General features: G+C 40.9%; 1 protein-coding gene across 1 annotated transcript; it reads left to right on the plus strand.

Moving 5' to 3' along the window:
* Nucleotides 1–2,888: 2,888 nt before the first annotated feature.
* LOC125898975 (adapter molecule crk-like) lies at nt 2,889–17,901 on the plus strand. The gene is made up of 3 exons (XM_049593085.1): nt 2,889–3,523; nt 7,566–8,170; nt 12,784–17,901. The coding sequence occupies exons 1-3, from the start codon at nt 3,304–3,306 to the stop codon at nt 12,916–12,918; spliced, it is 960 nt and encodes a 319-aa protein (XP_049449042.1). The 5' UTR covers nt 2,889–3,303; the 3' UTR covers nt 12,919–17,901.
* Nucleotides 17,902–18,189: the final 288 nt, after the last annotated feature.

Raw genomic sequence — 18,189 nt, forward strand, 5'->3', positions numbered from 1 at the left:
GACAAATGCACATTTTAGATACTGAGGGGGGCATATCTCCTGACATTTCATGCTCTGTAAAGTTAATCAAACATCTATCTAAATCTACTGGTAACACACTCTCCATGTGAGAATGGCAAAATGAGAGATATTAACATGTTAACGCAGTGATGTGGAAACCAGCCCATGTATCATCTCTAACCAACACATAGGCCTATCCCATCAGCTGAGCTCCTACTAGTATCCAGGGGCACATTAAGGACACACTCAGAGAACACATGATAAAAATCTTGTATAGACCATACATAATGGAGGGTTTTTGGTTGCCATGGCAAATAAAACGTTTTCAAATTTCTTCCTGCAAATTATATCAGAAATAGTTTCATTAAACAGAGCCTCATGCTTTATAACAGTGTCAGTGCCATCTGCTGGTGGAATACATGTAGTGCAGGCCACTGTCAGAAAGTGTAAGTAATGAGTGATCTTTTCCATACATTACAATTCCCATAGTTTCTGTAACCAGACTGCAGGAGTAGGAGGGTCTGGATCCAGTCAGTGAATAGTACCAAACACATCCGTGGGTGTTACATGTTGTCCCAATAGGTGTTAAGTGTTTGACATGCCCAGAGTGTGTGGACATAATTATTTAATTATTTCTTTTACAATAGTTTTCCATGTTAGCCTTGTCAATACCCAGCCCCTGTGTGTGTGCTTAGACGGTGCAATAAGCCAATCCAAGAGAGGAAGAAAAATATTGTGAGCTGAAAGGAAAACCTTTTAAGTTTGAATCATTAAAGGGGACCACTGTCTATATTAAGAGTTCCAGTATGTTATTTCTATGGCCTAGTAAAGTGTAATCAACATTTGTGAACATGAGCTACTCTCTCAAAGCCAGAAACCAAAGAAGAAGTCTCAAGGGGAAATTCAATTTTTTCACTCTTTTGTCATTAACACACAGGTCCGAAAGACACACACATACACAAACAGGACCTATACATGCACTAAGTGGAAAGATGTCAGAGTGGGGGGGGCTGCCTTGGTCAGGCGCCCCGAGCGGTTGGGGGGTTCGGTGCCTTGCTCAAGGGCACCTCGGCAGTGCCCAGGAGGTGAACTGGCACCTCTTCAGCCACCAGTCCATACTCCATATTTGGTGCGGATGGGGACTTGAACCTGCAACCCTCCGGTTCCCAACCCAAGTCCCTATGAGTCCCTATTGCTGAGCTACTGCCGCTGAATGGGAGACTGATTTCATGGACCCATTTTTTAACACTTAAATCAGCTTCATTCTATCGTCGTGTTACAAGGCTACAAGTTATTATGCTAAATTATTATTAGGCCACTTTTTTAAAACTCACCCCATAATATGGCAGTGTAGTGATGCCAGGCCAGAAAAAAAGAGATCAGTATCAGGTAACAACATGAAAAGTTTCTTGTTATAACAAGATTTTTTTTCCCACGTTTTACAAGATGTTTTCATGTTATGACAGGACACGTTTCTCCTTTTTCCAAGAAAAGTTTCTTGTCATAACATGAAAACATCTTGTGAAAACGTGAAAAAAAAAATCTTGTTACAACAAGAAACGTTTCATGTTACCTGATACTGATCAACCCCACCCATGGCGTGGCATCAATAGGCTGCCGTACCTCCATACTGTTGATGTTTGGAAGTTTTTGAAAGTTACAAGTTAAAAAGATAAAATCCTGGAGTTGGAGTTTTTTACAATTGTCAAATTAAATTTGACAAAAATCTTGTTATAACAAGAAACTTTTCATATTATTACCTGATACTGATCTTTTCTTTCTTTTCTTTTTTTCTGGGTGGTCATGCATTTTCTGCCAAATATTTGCAGGTTCAGGGATGGTAGAAATAAATAAATTTTATATATAATTTCTTTAATAACATGAAAAGTGTCTCGATATAACAAGATTTTTTTTCACATTTTTAAAAGATGTTTTCATGTTATGACAAGACCTGATACTGATCACCCCCACCCATGGCGTGGTATCAGCAGGCTGCCGTACCTCTGTACTGTTGATGTTTGAAAGGTTTTGAAAGTTACAAGTTAAAAATTGTAGATCATATCCTGGAGTTTTTTACTATTGTCAAATAAAATCTGCCATACATCTTGTTATAACAAGAAACTTTTATTTTTATTACCTGATACTTTTTTTGTTCTCTGTTTTGTTTTTTTCTGGCTTAAAAATCTAGCCTAATAACTAATTTATGGTGGAGGGAGGGTCATGCATTGTCTGCCAAGGAAACTAAAAAAAGTAAAAATAAAATAAATTAAAAAAAATTTGCAGGTTGCAGTTCCTTGATACAACAGGATTTTTTTTTCACATTTTTACAAGATGTATTCATATTATGACAGGAGAGGTTTGTGCTTTTTCCAAGAAAAGTTTCTTGTTATAACATGAAAACATCTTGTAAAACCGTGACAAAAAAATCTTATTATAACAACAAAGTTTTCATGTTAGAGTTAAGACTTTAAGTTAAAAATTGGAGATCAAATCTTGGAGTTGTAAAAGAGTTTTTTTTTTTTTACTATAGTCAATTAAATCCGACAAACATTTTTGTTATAACAAGAAACTTTTAATTTTTATTTTTTATTTATTTATTTATTTATTTTTTCCTGGCGTGGCATCAATACAGTGCCGTATTATGGGGTAAGTTTTAAAAATCTAGCCTAATTGATTTATGGTGGAGGGAGGGTCATGCATTTTCTGCCAAGGAAACTAAATATATATATATATATATATACAAAGAAAAATATATACAATAAATAAAAAAAAAGAAGTCACACCCCAGCCACCCCCTTCCTCTGATAAGTAAAGAACAGTCCCTTAAGATGTACATATCTGTTATTCCAGAGAGCAGTATAATGTAAGTTAATGTGTGCTGTAGTTTAAAGTCCTGTCATGTTAAAATGTTAAAACAGCAGAGGAGTCGTTCACTTGTATGTACAGTGTTTTTTAGGGGCGTGAACGCAGCGCTTCCCATTGACCAGGCATCCCTTCCGGTAGATGAGGTCAACTTTTCCCTAGATCCGCCATTTCAGTCCCGGAGTTTCTTGTTGCACATTAGTTTTGATTTTGATTTTTTTTTGTCATTTTAACATTGTAGCGGTGGAGTGTGGGGTTTTGTGGTGTAAGAGAAGTCCTGCCAACTCAAACGCCTCGACATTACTCGGTGAAGTTTCCAATACTGTGGTTTTATACGGGATTTTTCAGGGGAAGCGTCAGTCTACCAAAGTTTTTGTATGAGTTGCGGATAGGGAGAGGCGAAGGGGAAAGGCCTCAAGCCTCGGACGGGATTTCACAGCCATGGCTGGTAATTTTGATGCCGAAGACCGCTCTAGCTGGTACTGGGGGAGGCTGAGCCGCCAGGAGGCAGTTTCTCTCCTACAGGGACAGAGACATGGCGTTTTCCTGGTGAGGGACTCAATAACCAGCCCTGGAGACTACGTGCTGTCCGTCTCGGAGAACTCCAAAGTGTCCCATTATATAATCAACAGCATCAGTAACAACCGGCAGTCTGGCTCAGGTAACGTTGAATTGTGTGTCACCTAGCAAGGTATCTGACTCAACCTGGTTCACATGTTCACCTGAGACTAACCTGACAATGTGTATGTTCATTTTAGTACTGGATTGCTGTGATTTAGCCCCGTTACACTCCACTCTTACGCCAAGCTCCGCCAAACGTCCATTAAAAATTTTCCAATTTAATCTAATCTTGGTACATGTGGATGTATACCAGCTTTTTATAACAAACTTTTACATATACCATGTGTTTTAGAAGCCACTCCAAAATTCGGCATACATGTGGTATCATAATATTCACTCTTTTGAACAAAAATGAAAACTTTTACATGTGGTGTACACTGCCCGCTGCCGCCCACCGCGGTGTATTTTGGACCGTGTAGCATTAGCTAGCAGGCTAGCTAACACCTCAACTGTACAAATTTTGACTGAAATTGGATGTGGGTTGATTTATTGGGGGTGTAATTCTCGTGTTTGACATCTAATAGTTGAATTAGACGGTTTAAAGGAAACAAGAAGTAATGCTAATGTTGTACAAATTGTGTGTGAGCAGCGTAAAGTTAAGTGAGTTACTTTTTAAATGGAGTTTGGTGCTAGTTTACAGTTTAGCTAGCTAGCTATCTACAGCCAGCCTGACTTAATTTATCATTCATTACTTTTTCCTGACTGATGGTTGAGGCGTCCTCGTGTAGCTCAGTGGCCAGCGGTGGTGAGGTGGGCTGGGCTGCTGCTGCTGCTGCTGCTACAGGGGTTGAATGGAACTGGGCAGGCTGGGCTGTCACAACTGGAGATGACTGGTCAGATTGGCGCTTGTGGAATGTCTGTGATCCTGCCCTGTTGCACACACACAGAGCCCTGCTCACAGGTCTGCTGCTGTGCTTGCACCTCCTAATGTCTGGTGCTCAGTTATTGTCCTTTCCGGGCATCCTTAGCAGTGGCTCTGTCCTCCTGCAGGAAATCATCTCCAGTTGGACGCAAAAGTTTGGGCAACCATGGTCAAATTTTTGTTTACTGTGTATAGTTCAGCAAGTAAAAGATGACCTGATTTCCAAAAGACAAAAGTTAAAGATGACACACTTCTTCAGTATTTTAAAGCAACATTACTGTTTTTATTTCCAACCATTTACATTTTTTAAAAAACAAACAAGGGCATGAAGCAAAAGTTTGGGCACCCTGCATGGTCTGTACTTAGTAGTGCTCCCTTGGCAAGTATCAGAGCTTATAAACTTCTTTTGTAGCCGGCTAAGAGACTTTCAATTCATGTTTCTGGGATTTTCACCCATTCTTCTTGTAAATAAGTTAACAAGCTGATGCTCACAACACAAGACGCCATCAATTACAGCCACTAGAGTAGGAAGATTTTTTTGTAGTTTGTCCTGAGTGGCTCGTCATTAGCCGCCATGTTCAAGTAATTTAAGCACATGAGCTTCTGCTGACATGCTGGCTAGTGATAACTGCTCTGATGCAGGACACCATGGGAGTGATTGGTGAATTTGGTGGTGGTTGTGTAAGTGGGTTTTCTCTCAGAGCCTCCCTCTCCCAGCTTATCTCCAACACAGTGATACATACATTGAGTCTGTAGCCCCGTTTACACTGCCTCCTCAAGGCGAGAATTTCACGCCGTTATGCAGCCTCCTTGTTCTGTATAAAAGGTACAGTTGCAGAAAGGGTGGACAGACTTGTCTTGCCTTTAAAGGCGGATTAATATTTGTGCATCACCTCTTTGCAGAGCCTACGCTGTAGCCTATGCATGTGACCTACGCCATTGTGAGCATTTATACTTGTGCGGTGGTGTGTCTGTGTCACTCTGCAGTTACACATCCAAAACACCAGTTGTTGTTGGTGGGGTTTCTGTGAAGTGCTGTAAAGTTTAGTTGTTGCCAAACACACATTAAACACACATTAAACATGGCTTAGTAGCTGTAATTTCAATTACAAGTACACATTCAGCTTCACTATAACTCACAGCATTCACAGACAAACACTTATCTTTATCTGGACACATTTTCCACACAAATACAACATACTAATGTTATTAGCACAAGCCTATGGCATTTTACATTGTATAAATTAGCCTGGCGACTAGTGGAGAAATTACAAGTAAGACATAAAATGCCATTTTGCAGAGGCTTCATTGTCTTCACAATGTATTGTTTCTTATCTCTGAAATAAGACCGCCACAGTTCCTGTTAACTGCCATTTCTTAATGACATTATAAACTGAGGAAACAGCTCCCTGAAAACCCTTTGCTATCTTCTTCCAGTCTTCTCCTGCTTTGTGGGCATCAGTTATTTTAGTTTTCAGAGTGCCAGGCAGCTGTTTAGAGGAGCCCATGGCTGCTGATTGTTGGGACAAGGTTTCAGGAGTCAGAGTATTTATAAAGCTTTGAAATTTGCATCACCTGGCCTTTCCTAATGATGACTGTGAACAAGCCAGAGTCCTAACAAGCTCATTAAGGTCTGAGACCCTGGTGAAAGTTGTCTGAGAGGTCAAATGTCATGGGGTGCCAAATCTTTTGCATGGTGCTCTTTTCCTTTTTTTCCACTTAAAATTGTACAAAACATAAATCATGCACTGATCTTGCTTAAAATGTTGAAAACAAGGTTCAATCAATTGAAAGTGCTTTACATAAAACATCAAAAGCATTGAAGCATCTCAGTGTTAGAAATGAATATATATTTAACTTAGTAAAATTCAGCGGCAAAAAGAAAAGTCTTCAGTCTTGATTTAAAAAAAACTGAGAGTTCCAGCAGTTTTCTGGGAATTTGTTCCAGATATGTGGTGCATTAAAGATAAATGCTGCTTCTCCGTGTTTAGGCTTGACTGCGGGGACCCAAAGCAGAATGGTCCCAGAAGTCCTGGATGTGATTTATCCTGCTTCATCTGAGCAGAGGAAATGTCAGTTTGTCACAAGGCTAATTTATACAGTGTAAAATGTCATAGGCTTGTGCTAATAAAGTTAGCATGTAAATTTGTTTGGAAAACCTGTTTAGTATAGGACAGTTGTTTTGTCAGTGAACCTTGTTAGTTGTAATGGAGCTGAATTTTGTAACATTACCTTTGTTAAATGTTGCTGTTGTCCCTGGTTGTATATGAGAAGAGGAAAAGTTCACTAGCTGCCAGGCTAATTTATACAATGTAAAATGCCATAGGCTTGTGCTAATAACGTTAGCATGTTGTATTTGTGGGGAAAATGTGTCCAGATAAAGACAAGTGTTTGTCTGTGAATGCTGCGAGTTATAGTGAAGCTGATTTGTGTACTTGTGTTTGAAATTGTCGCTGTTAAGCCATGATTAATGTGTGTTTTAAATCAACTAAACTTTACAGCACTTCACAGAAACCTCTGCTGCCAACTAGTGTTTTGGAGGTGTAACTGCAGAGTGACACAGGCACACCACTGCTCACGTGTTAATGCTCATAACGGCTTAAAAACCTCGGAACTGGAGTGATGTGATCCACTGTCTTGGTCTTCGTGAGGACTCAAGCAGCAGTCTTCTGGATCAGCTGCAGCTGTGTGTTCAATATTTAGATATAGATTTGTTGTTCTGTAGAGAGTTTGCTATGCTGTCTCTATTGAGTTCACCACCTCTTTGATATCTTTGGTTGCACTGAGACATTGTGGATGATGTTGCAAACCAATGGCAGTATTGGATTTAGAAGACATTAGCATTCACGTGATGAATCACGCACTTAAACTACTGAATCATCCCCAACCAGACATTGAAGTTATTGTGTTTTTTATGAATGAATCATTTAAATTTCCTGGAAGATTTACTATATGGTGATATAAAACTGCATTAGTCCCATTTGGGACTATATTCTGGTGTCTGATCATGCTCTTGATCTAATAGTCTCCCCCCAAACACAGACTTTTCAGTGAATAATTAATTCTCTTGCTTGCTGTGTGAATGCAAGCTGGTCTGTGCTGCCAGTAATATTGGCCCTTGTTGGTCTGTCTGAAAACGTTGGTATGTATTTGACTGTTGCTTTGTTGTTGTTTTTTTCCTGCCATTTATTTTTTACCTTTTCATCCTTTCCTCTGCCAGGTTTGGCTCCTCCTCGGTTTCGGATCGGGGATCAGGAGTTTGAGGCGCTGCCGGCCCTGCTGGAGTTTTATAAGATCCACTACCTGGACACCACCACACTCATAGAGCCCATAAACAAAGCCAAGCACACAGGATTCATCAGCTCCTCTGCTGGCGTCCCGCAGCAGCCCGAGGAGGCAGAGTTTGTTCGGGCGCTATTTGACTTCCCCGGCACTGATGAGGAGGACCTCCCCTTCCGCAAGGGCGACATCCTACGAGTGCTGGAGAAACCCGAGGAGCAGTGGTGGAACGCTGCTAACCAGGATGGCCGAGCCGGGATGATCCCAGTGCCCTACGTGGAGAAGTACCGGCCTGCCTCGCCCACTGCTGCCGGCCTGGGTCCCCCTGCTGGGGGGACTGGACAGGGGGTGCAAGTTGGAGGAGGGGTAGTGGGCAGCACAGACGGAACAGGGGCCCCTCAGGCCAATCCTCTGGGGGACCCGGGCCAGTATGCTCAGCCTGTGGTCAATGCCCAGCTCCCTAACCTACAGAACGGGCCTGTCTATGCCCGAGCCATTCAGAAGAGGGTGCCCAACGCCTACGACAAGACGGCGCTTGCTCTAGAGGTAGCTATTCCACCCAGCATTCATTTTCTCCACGGCTGTCCTTCTATTGACTGCTGACCTCTTTTGCCTCTCTGTTTTCTGTTTGTGGCTCTCAGCTGAGGCAGTGTAGATTGTCCCGATTGTTAATGGCTTACTCATGCATGTGAGCATACACACAAAGTATCTTTACAAATGCAAGCTGACAGCACACATGAAGACATTCACAGTGGAGATGGCACTATAGAAAAAGACAGACACAGATCCTTTACTATCGCCTCTCTTTATGTTCACATCATGGATTAATGTGAGCGTAACACTGGAGCCCAGTGAAACAAGGCATGTTGTTTTTAGTTGCTGTCTTTGGACAGATAAGTAAACAGTGTTTGCTCAGATTAGTAAACAAAGTGCAAACAATAGTGGAGGTGAGTCTGACAGCTAATTCGTCATGAATCCTCTAAGGCTGTCCTATAGGAGTCTGAACTCACTGTGTCCATATCACACACACACTGTTGACTGTGACCATCTCGGCTGTCAGCAAACTGATGGTTAATAAGACTGACCTGTTAATTCACAACCCAAAGACGCCATCGATTACAGCCGAGAAAGTAGGAAGATTTTTATGTAGTTCATCCTGAGTGGCTCATCATTAGCCGCCACGTTTTAAGTAATTTCAGCACAGGAGCTCTTCCTGACATGCTTGCTGCTCTGATGCAGGACACTGTGGGAGTGCTTGGTGATATTTGTGGTGGTGGCTGTGTCAGTGGGTTTTCTCTCAGAGCCTCCTTCTCCCAGCTTATTTCCATCACAGTGATGCATACAGTGAGTCTGTAGCCCCTTTTACACTGCCTCCTCAGGGCGGGAATTTCATGCCATTATGCTGCCTCGCTGATCTGCATAAAAGGTACAACCACAGAATGGGTAGACAAAGGCGGATTTATACATCATCAGCTCAGTGCAGACCCTACGCTGTAGTCTACACACATGGACTACACCATTGTGAGCATATATACTTGTGCAGTGGTGTGACTGTGTCACTCTGCAGTTGTTACAGTCTAGTGTAACTCTGCAGAGTAGCAGTGGGGTTTCTGTGATGTGCTATAAAGTTTAGTTGTTGCAAAACACACATTAAACACACATTAAACATGGCTTAATGGCAACAATTTCAAACACAAGTACACAAATCAGCTTCACTATAACTCGCAGTATTCACAGACAAACACTTGTCTTTTGCTAGACACATTTTCTCCACAAAGACAACATGCTAACGTTATTAGCACAAGCCTAAGGCATTTTACTTTGTATAAATTAGCCATTTAACAGCAACACTTAACAAAGGTGACATTACAAAATTCGGCTCCCATTACAACTCACTAGTTTCACTGACAAAACAATTGTCTTATATTAGACACGTTTTCTATACAAATACAACATGCTAACGTTATTATCACAAGCCTATGGCATTTTACATTGTATAAATTAGCCTAGCAATTAGTGGAGATTTTCTCTGCACAAATGAAGCCAGGATAAAGAGGGCAGGAGATTTAAAAAGAAGCTGTTAGCAGTTAGCAGCTTACTCAAAGAAGAAGAACAGTGGCAGTAAATGAAAATGCAAATTGGGAAAACAAAGAGATTCAGTAGCTCCTTACCCTCCAAGCAGAAGACGAGATCAGACGCCATGTAACAGGGACGGTAAATGATTGTTATTGCCACGTAGCAGCCCTATGTGGGATCTAAATAAAAATAAGTAAAAATAAAAGGGGCCTGTGTTAAACTCAGGGAGAGCTGCAGACGACTAGATTCAGACTCTAAAGCTGAATTCAGTAAAATATGTTTACTGACAAAATAAATGTAATCAATCTACACGCAAACAGTACCAACTTTCAACACAGCCAGCTCTTAAATTCCTCAGCTGTTGATCCAAGTCTTCTCAAGAAACAGACGGCACCATTTTGTTTGAAATAACGAGAGACAAAGATGTTGTGTGCCTCTGTATGAGACAGAGCAGACTAGATGTGTTTACAAACCTCTGCTGCCGTTAAAATAGGTCACAGTATATTCGTGCAGCCTGCTGAAGTCTAGACTATTTGTTGGAAGCACTGACAGAAGTCAAGATTCATCACAGTGCTGCACACCGTACTTTCACTGGAGATAAGGACCAGCAATTATTCCGTAATTTACAACAGGCTGTGTTATTTTGAAACTAAATCCTATTTAAAGTGTGGCGTCTGCAAAACAGTGTGTAACCTGAAATTACAACATCCTGTGATTTTCATCTGCTCGCTGTAATTTACTTCCTCTGAGCGTCTGCCTCACCTGTTTTTAGTTTCTGACATTAAAAATTCTCCACATGAGACAGACCACCAACCCATGTAAAATGGTCACTGCATTTAGGACTGACTGAGGGTTTAAAGGTGAATAAAATAGCATCTGGGCTGAAGCTGCTGCAGCCTCCAAGACATCTGAATTAACCCCCTTATCTTTTTGATATGTTAAGCAAACACTTCTGATGTTGTGCCCTCTATTGGTGGTCCTACATACCACCATTGCTCAGCTATTGCCATGAAAAATAGCAACAGAAAAATGGCTGCAAAAATGGTGATCCCAGTGTGCAAAATTCACTTTTGTTGCCCAATGGCCAAATGGCTAGTGACTGATCAAACTTATCCTGCTACTCAATGGATAATCGTTGTGTTTTTTGGCCGGTGAATGGAGCACGTTTACCTGCAACTTGCATGTTTTACCAGCATTTGGCTTGTGCTAGTTTTGTACTCTGGGTGACTCAGCTGTACAGATTGATGTTACATGCTTCTTTTATTGTGATGAAAAATAATGTTAATGTTAAATGCTTCCAGCAACTTCTGCCACAGCTTCCATCTTGACTGTACAAGAGACAGGTGTGGCACTCAAACTGGTTGAGTAGGGTGAATCAAAATAGCCTCCCTTCCTCAAACTGAAACTACCCATGAACACAGCGTCAGGCTGAATGAATGAAGTGAAATAAAATGCATCCAGTGTGATTCTCAGGCTAAAGCAGCTTATGTGAAAATAAACATGTAGAACCCAACTTTATGCAGGCTTGAAAACTGAGGTATCAGTCAGTTGTACATGCAAATAAGTAATCAGACATATAGTGTCACATTGTTCCTGTATATCAGTCTGACTAGGATGACTGTATGTGGTTTTGCAGCAGTTGTTAAGATGAAGATGGGTCAGTCAATTCTCTGTCAATACTGTTCTTTCTGCAGGCTTGATAGAATTTGAGTCAGACATTGAGCTTATTGATATGTTCAACTTGCATGAACTGATCCTGCCAGTTAATGTGGAGCAGAAAGAAAAAGTTGCCCCCTTCACACTGCCTGTTCAAGGCGGGAATATCGCTGATATGCCGCCTCGCAGCTCTGTATATAAGGTATGATCTTGAAATGGGGCGGGGGTCAGAGTGGTCTCACTTTTAAGCCGCCATGGGAGGTAGTAACAGCACAGAAATGGTGTCTGTATGAACGGGACAACTGGCAGGACGGGACCATTGTTTTTACGTGCAACACACCGCAGGAGATTTAAAAAGCAGCTAATAGCAGTTAGCAGCTAACTTAAAGAAGAACAGCTGCCTTAAATATCTGCAAATTGGGAAAGCAGTGAGATTCTTGAGTTTCGTACCCTCTGAGCAAAGGAAGAGATCAGCCGCCATATAATAGAGACGGTAAATTATTGTTGCTGCCATGTTATACCATTGTTATTGTTTATAAAGTGCTGCCGATGTGTGTGTTATATGTCACACAATAGACTTTATACATTTGACAAAGGTAACGTTACAAAATTTGGCTCCATTACAGCTTACAAGATTCACCAACAAAACAGCTGTCTTATACTAAACATGTTTTCCAAACAAATACAACATGCTAACGTTATTAGCACAAGCCTATGGCATTTTATATTGTATAAATTAGCCTAGCGACTAGCATAGATTTCCTTTGCCCATATGAAGCCCATATAAATCACAAACAAGACTTAAAATGCTATTTTGGCTTTGTTGTCTTCACAATTTATTGTCTCTTATTTCTGTGAAATAAAAGTTAAAGCTTTCTGTTTGTGTTGCTGGGGTGTGTAGTTAAAATTTTGGGGAGGTGCTCGTAAGGCTATGGCGTAGGTTACACTGTAGACTTTGCGTTGACGTAGAAGCTATGCAGTAGGCGTGGCGTTGACTTGACACAGAAGTATAAATCCCGCTTAAGGTGGCATCAGACGTAGTTACGGCGCCAAAAAGATGTCTGTATAAATGGGACAGCCGGCAGGACATGATCATGGGCAGCACAGATTTGACATTTTGACAACGTGTTATGCATGCTCGGGAGATTTAAAAAGTAGCTGTTAGCAGTTAGCGGCTAACACGCATGGTATATGTCACACTAGAGGCCGATGCTGTTGTGTTACATGTCATGCCTCTTTTGAGTCAGTGATGCCAGCATGCTGTCTATAATCGCACACTGGAGTGGACTGATGCTACTGTCGTGTAAAGAATGCAAAGGCGGCATAATCTAGGGACTTCGTAGCAGCCCTATAGCGCAATCTCTGTGTTGAAAGGGTTCGTGTGTGTATTGTCGCCCTGCATTAATGTTGTTTTTGTCATTTCACAGCTGGGTGACATGGTAAAAGTGACCAAGATCAACGTGAACGGCCAGTGGGAGGGTGAGTGCAAGGGCAAACGAGGCCACTTCCCCTTCACCCATGTTCGACTGTTGGAACAACACCATCCTGATGACGAGAGCTGAGAAACACACGCACTCCGCATCACCTCGACCGTGTCCAGCACATCCCTTCTCTTATGGTCATTTTCTCACGCTCGGAAAGAAAAAGATTTATACAAGCACACAGTATATGAACCTTTGAGCTCAACGGGTCAGACTCTCCTGACCCTGCCAGCACAAGACGTGTTGGGTCATCTTACCTACTGTCATTTTCAAGAGTTTACACTAAGGTCAGACTGATATCGGTTAGCCTATATTAGTTTTTTTTTTTTTTTTTCATTACACACATTCCTCTTTGACTACTTCTCCAAAAGCTGCAGTTAAGTATTTCTTGTATTCCAACAGATAACAGTATTTGTAGGTTTAATATTTATTAATATGTTACACTTTAAAGGAGCACACTTGTGTGTTGTCCGGAGCAGAATTGTGTAGGAAGCTCGATTATCAATTTAATATCTGTGCATCCAGCTCAGAGTTAGGATTGTTAAGCCTAGCTTAGCTACACAACTGAAAGCAGGGGTTAAACACAAGCCCCTAGGAACTGAATAATTAGGTCGTTAAAGTTGGGAAATTCACTAATAGGCAAATCCAGAGCTGTTTTCCTACTGTCATTCACGTGAGCCTGAGACTGAGCGGTCGGGAGGCAGGGTTAAAGGAAAGGCTAATGTGCCTGCTGTATGGGCCCATGGATGTGGAAAATCCAAGTAATTTTATACCCGGAACTAGGGCTGCACAATTAATTGAATATTAATCACGATTACCATCTTGGTTTCCCACAAATAAATGAACATGATCGCCTGCGAGATTGATGTTTTTAAATGCGTGCTTCGCTCACATAAAACTGCTGCACTGCATTTAAAATCAAGCGCTTCCTTAATGAACAGCCAGTCTCTACCTAAGAGCTGTCGCATGTGCACCCTGCAGCAGCAACCTGTACAAAAACTCTTCTGACTGCTGCACTTGCAGATGGGCAAAACAACAAAACAACCATCATCATCTGTTGTTTGGATGGTTTTCAGATTTAGTAGGGAATAAATCATATGCAAAGAGTGCACAAGACCTCTGCCTTGAAAAAACACTATAGTCTGCAGATCGATGAACGCATAAAGGCCAGGAAGAATAACTACCACAGAAATTGAATGACACTCATCCCATTCTTGCCAACATTACTTCACTACATCCCCGTTCTTGTCCGGCGACAAGACATCAGACATCCATGACAGTGACGCTGCAGCGCGGCATGGTATTGGTGACTGCCGTTAATAAAAAGAAAGACAAGAAATGCAGGGGCAGATACATATCCATAGTAGATGCACTGAATTCAGGTGAAGAGGAACCTTGTAAGTCTGATTTTGATGCAAAGATTTATTAAATACTAGGAAAGTAGCACGTGAACGTGAGAGTAGTGCTGTTTATATACATGTGAAAGTGCAATTAAAACAATTCTGGATCTCATTTTAATCAAAATAATCATGTTATCATTTTGGATGTAATTGTGCGTGGAACTTAAGGCAATAGGAGATATTGGATAGTCCAAAACAGGCAGTTTTAGGTGCCAGTAACCGATATCAGTCGAACCCTAGTTTACACACCTCCAGCCCAGTATTGAAGTCTGCAGAGTCGACCCACTCTTCCTCTCCTGTGTCAGCTGTGTATCCCCACCCACTTCATTTCATTCACACACTGAAGGGAAGAAAAAGAAATCGATTGCACACAGGAGACAAAACACTCGGCTTCTCTCACAGAATCATGAATCAGTGAGTTCTCGTAGTGCCAGACTGTGAACCTCGGAGCGAAACGAACAAAGACTTGTCCTGATGACTCCGTCTTGTGGAGAAGACGACTTCACCGACCTATTACATCCCACACTACAAACCAAGTCCTCTTTTTTTGTACTAAAAGTGGAAAATATTATGATAGAATTGACTATATATATACACACACCTTACATGCTAAATACTGTAAACTTTTTTTTCTCCTTTCATTATATTTGATTTTCTCTGACTTGTTTTTGTTACCAGAGACTATACACTTATTATTGTATGTTCCTCTTTTAAAACACTATTCAGCGCCAGCATGGATGACTTGAAATGCAGCAGTGTGAAAGAACAAAATAAGCACCCTTTCATGCAGGAAGGAAAGATCCCCTGAGGCTGTTTGAGAAGATGAGTGGAGAAAGGTTGAGCGATTTTATTTTTGTCTTCCAGCAAGGTTTTTATGGCATTGTTATTCAGAGATGCTTTAAAGATGAAATCCACCTAAAAACACTAAATGCTTTTGCATTTTTATGTGTAACTGGTCAAACAGACGTGTCACTTTGTCTTTTTTTTGTGCCATGATTGACATTTGCTGCAGGTTTATTGTTCTCATCAGCTTTTTCCACATTGAATACACGTTATTATTACACATAAAGCTTTTTTAACACACACAGGCCCACTGAGCAGTGTGTCAATATGAAAATAAACCACAAAATGTCCTGTTACTGTAGGATTCTTTCTCTCTTTAGCTAAATGTCATTTTCCAACTGTTTGAGAATACACCCTTAGACCTTTTCCTCAAAAGCAGGCAGTACAGTCACCAACTTGTGATGTCCTTCTTAACATTATTCCTGTTTTTACTAAGGGTAGCCCGGTGAACACTAAAAGGTGGCTTGCAAATGGTTGTAAGATGTGTTGAACAGCGATGACACTGATCTAACGCTGTTACCAGTAATAATAACACTGTGTTTTAAAGGTATACTCTTCAGGATTGTTGGTTACTAGGGCTGTACCCGACTCAGAATTATGTCCCATGGAAAGTTTTTAAAGTTTGAACAGGCTCAGCGGGACTTTGAGTGTGACAGTGCCATTCACGTCACAGTCAACAAGCTAACTGCGCTAACGAATGATTGTAATTGTGCAAGAAGGTTTTTACTAACACTAGATATCAAAGAAAAGCCAGAGACTGTGTCAAAGAAGAGAGGCGTTGTTGGCAGGATAATAAGTTTATACCAGGGTCATGTACACTATGCTGTCCATAGCAGAGAGTAGCATGAAAGTAAAGAACGCTCACTCAGCAGCAAAATCTGGGGACCAAAACATCTCCAGAAGTACACTGCACAGCACGCTGACTAGCAAAAAGCCCCCACAACTGCTCAACTTGAAGAGTCGACAGAGGGGTCTCCAAATGATGGTTCGCCTCTCGGACTCGGTTATTGTTCGTACATACTGTTGTATGTGCTCGCCAGCAAAAGAGAAATTAAAAGCCAAGCCCAGATTCACTCTCGTTTGGCATTTAGCCTCACTATATTTGTGTTTATCTGCGCTTAATCTCTTGGATGCATCCTGCTGACTGTCCCCAATTAACCTAACCTGCATGTGGGAGGAATCCGGAGTACCATGACACAGGGAAAATATCAAGCTCCACACAGAAGGGCTCTACCACCCAGGGTTCGAATCAGGAACCATTTGCTAACCACTGCATGCCGCTGAGTTAATACAGTACATTTGCTTTTGAGAAAATCCTGCATAGTATACCTTTTAAGAAAAAAAATCATCCTGTGGTTTATAGCAAACTGAGATTGGGTTGTACCTGATATGTATCGCCTTTTCCATGATACATAAATGCAATGAATACTTCCTGGTAAGCTAAAGTAGGAACATGGTGAGTGACAAACCTCAGCTGTTGTTTTCTTGTCAGTCACCAGGGAGGATCTGCAGTTACGTCCTCTCTACCTCGTGTTTTGAGTAGGAATTTACTGGCCTGAAGCCTGCATGGCTCCATCAGTCAGTCAGTATTGTTTTTGATATGTTAAAATGAACAAGACGCTTTCTGTAGCACTCAACATAAATACATTCTGTTTCCAAATCACATATTCAACACAGCCCTCGGGTCAGATGTATTAATAATGCCTGTGCACAAAAATCATTCGTGTGTCACGTCCCAAACATATTTATAGTCAAGACCGTAAGCTGAGGTGTACATACATGTGTATTGGTGTGTATATATATATGTATATGCAGCATAGGCATGGTTTTCTTAAAGAAGTATGACATAGTTAAGAAGAAAGGAAAGATAAGCTGAGAGACAGAATCTAATCATATGTCCAGTTTCACAAAGTGTGAATAACTTGTGCAGTCTGAACACCTGCTGTATCTTTACTATATATGCAATCAAAGGCACATTTATTCATCAGGGTTCCCACAGTCATGGAAAACCTTGAAATTTCATGGAATTTCACAATCATATTTTCTAGGCCTGGAAGAAGTCCATTTAAAGTTTTGAAAAAGTCACAGAAATTTTTGTGTATTGAAATTGTTTCAGTTATCTACCATGGAGTACCTTTCATATATTGTTACTAGGCCTGCCCCCGACTTAGAATATTCCTCGTCGACCAGTAGTCATCATTCTTTTTTGTGCCAGCTTTTAAGAGCGTGGCTCCAGGTTTTTCTCAATTTATTTTCTGTAGCTGTCGAGGTAATGTTGCTCTAATGTGCGTCTATTTAACAGTTTTATTAACCGTCATGTACATTTCTTCATTTTCTCCCTGCGTCACGTCTCCCTAGCTGAAACTATCTTTGTTTAGAGTTTAAATCGGATATGTTTCAAGAACGCCAAGCAAGTTTGTCAAAAAATATTATGGGTCCTTGAAAAGGAAAAAAAGTAATGGAAAACTTTTGAAATTGTGTTTGTGGAATTGTGGGAACCCTGATTCCATGTGCTGCAAGTTGCCCCAGTTGTATATTGTTGAACAACTTTTTAAAAACCCAACTGATTTTTGGTTATTTTGCTGCTCTTTTCGTCACCATGTCTTCAGACTGATGGAGAAAATGGAAGTGTATCTAACTGGGAGTTAAAATCAGGCCTGTGAACCAGCGTATAATTTTACACTATCTCTGAGTGCAGATGTCTGCATTTGTATGAACACACAGTTTCTCCATCACAGAATGTTTATGCATCTGACCCCAGATATCCTGAAATGTAGTCTGGGTTTACAATGTGTTAATAAATTGTGAAGATTTCCCTCCATTTCTTGTTATTGAGACTTAAATTTAAAAAACATATTTTTTGTATGCTGCCATGTTTTTACTACCACAATATGTTTATTAAGTATTTTGAGCCACATCTATGGGTCATTTAATAAAACACATGCAATAGCTCTGAAGCCCCATATTCCACGTTTCTTTAAGGTTACATTTTTGAGCTCAGCAAAAATATCAAATCAAGAACATCCAGTGGTTAATGTGCTGATAAAAAGTCAGCTGTGTGTAACTCCATTATTCACCACTACAGAGTGCCTGTGGAGAGCTTGTATGG

The sequence above is a fragment of the Epinephelus fuscoguttatus genome, linkage group LG12, assembly GCF_011397635.1.
Source record: "Epinephelus fuscoguttatus linkage group LG12, E.fuscoguttatus.final_Chr_v1".
In the NCBI taxonomy this organism is placed as follows: Eukaryota; Metazoa; Chordata; class Actinopteri; order Perciformes; family Serranidae; genus Epinephelus; species Epinephelus fuscoguttatus.

Bases quoted from the DNA above. Each gene is read 5' to 3' on its own strand.
- LOC125898975 (XM_049593085.1), top strand. From the start codon at position 3,304: ATGGCTGGTAATTTTGATGCCGAAGACCGCTCTAGCTGGTACTGGGGG. The intron at 3,524-7,565 runs GTAACGTTGAAT...TTCCTCTGCCAG, and splicing joins CAACCGGCAGTCTGGCTCAG to GTTTGGCTCCTCCTCGGTTT. The intron at 8,171-12,783 runs GTAGCTATTCCA...GTCATTTCACAG, and splicing joins AGACGGCGCTTGCTCTAGAG to CTGGGTGACATGGTAAAAGT.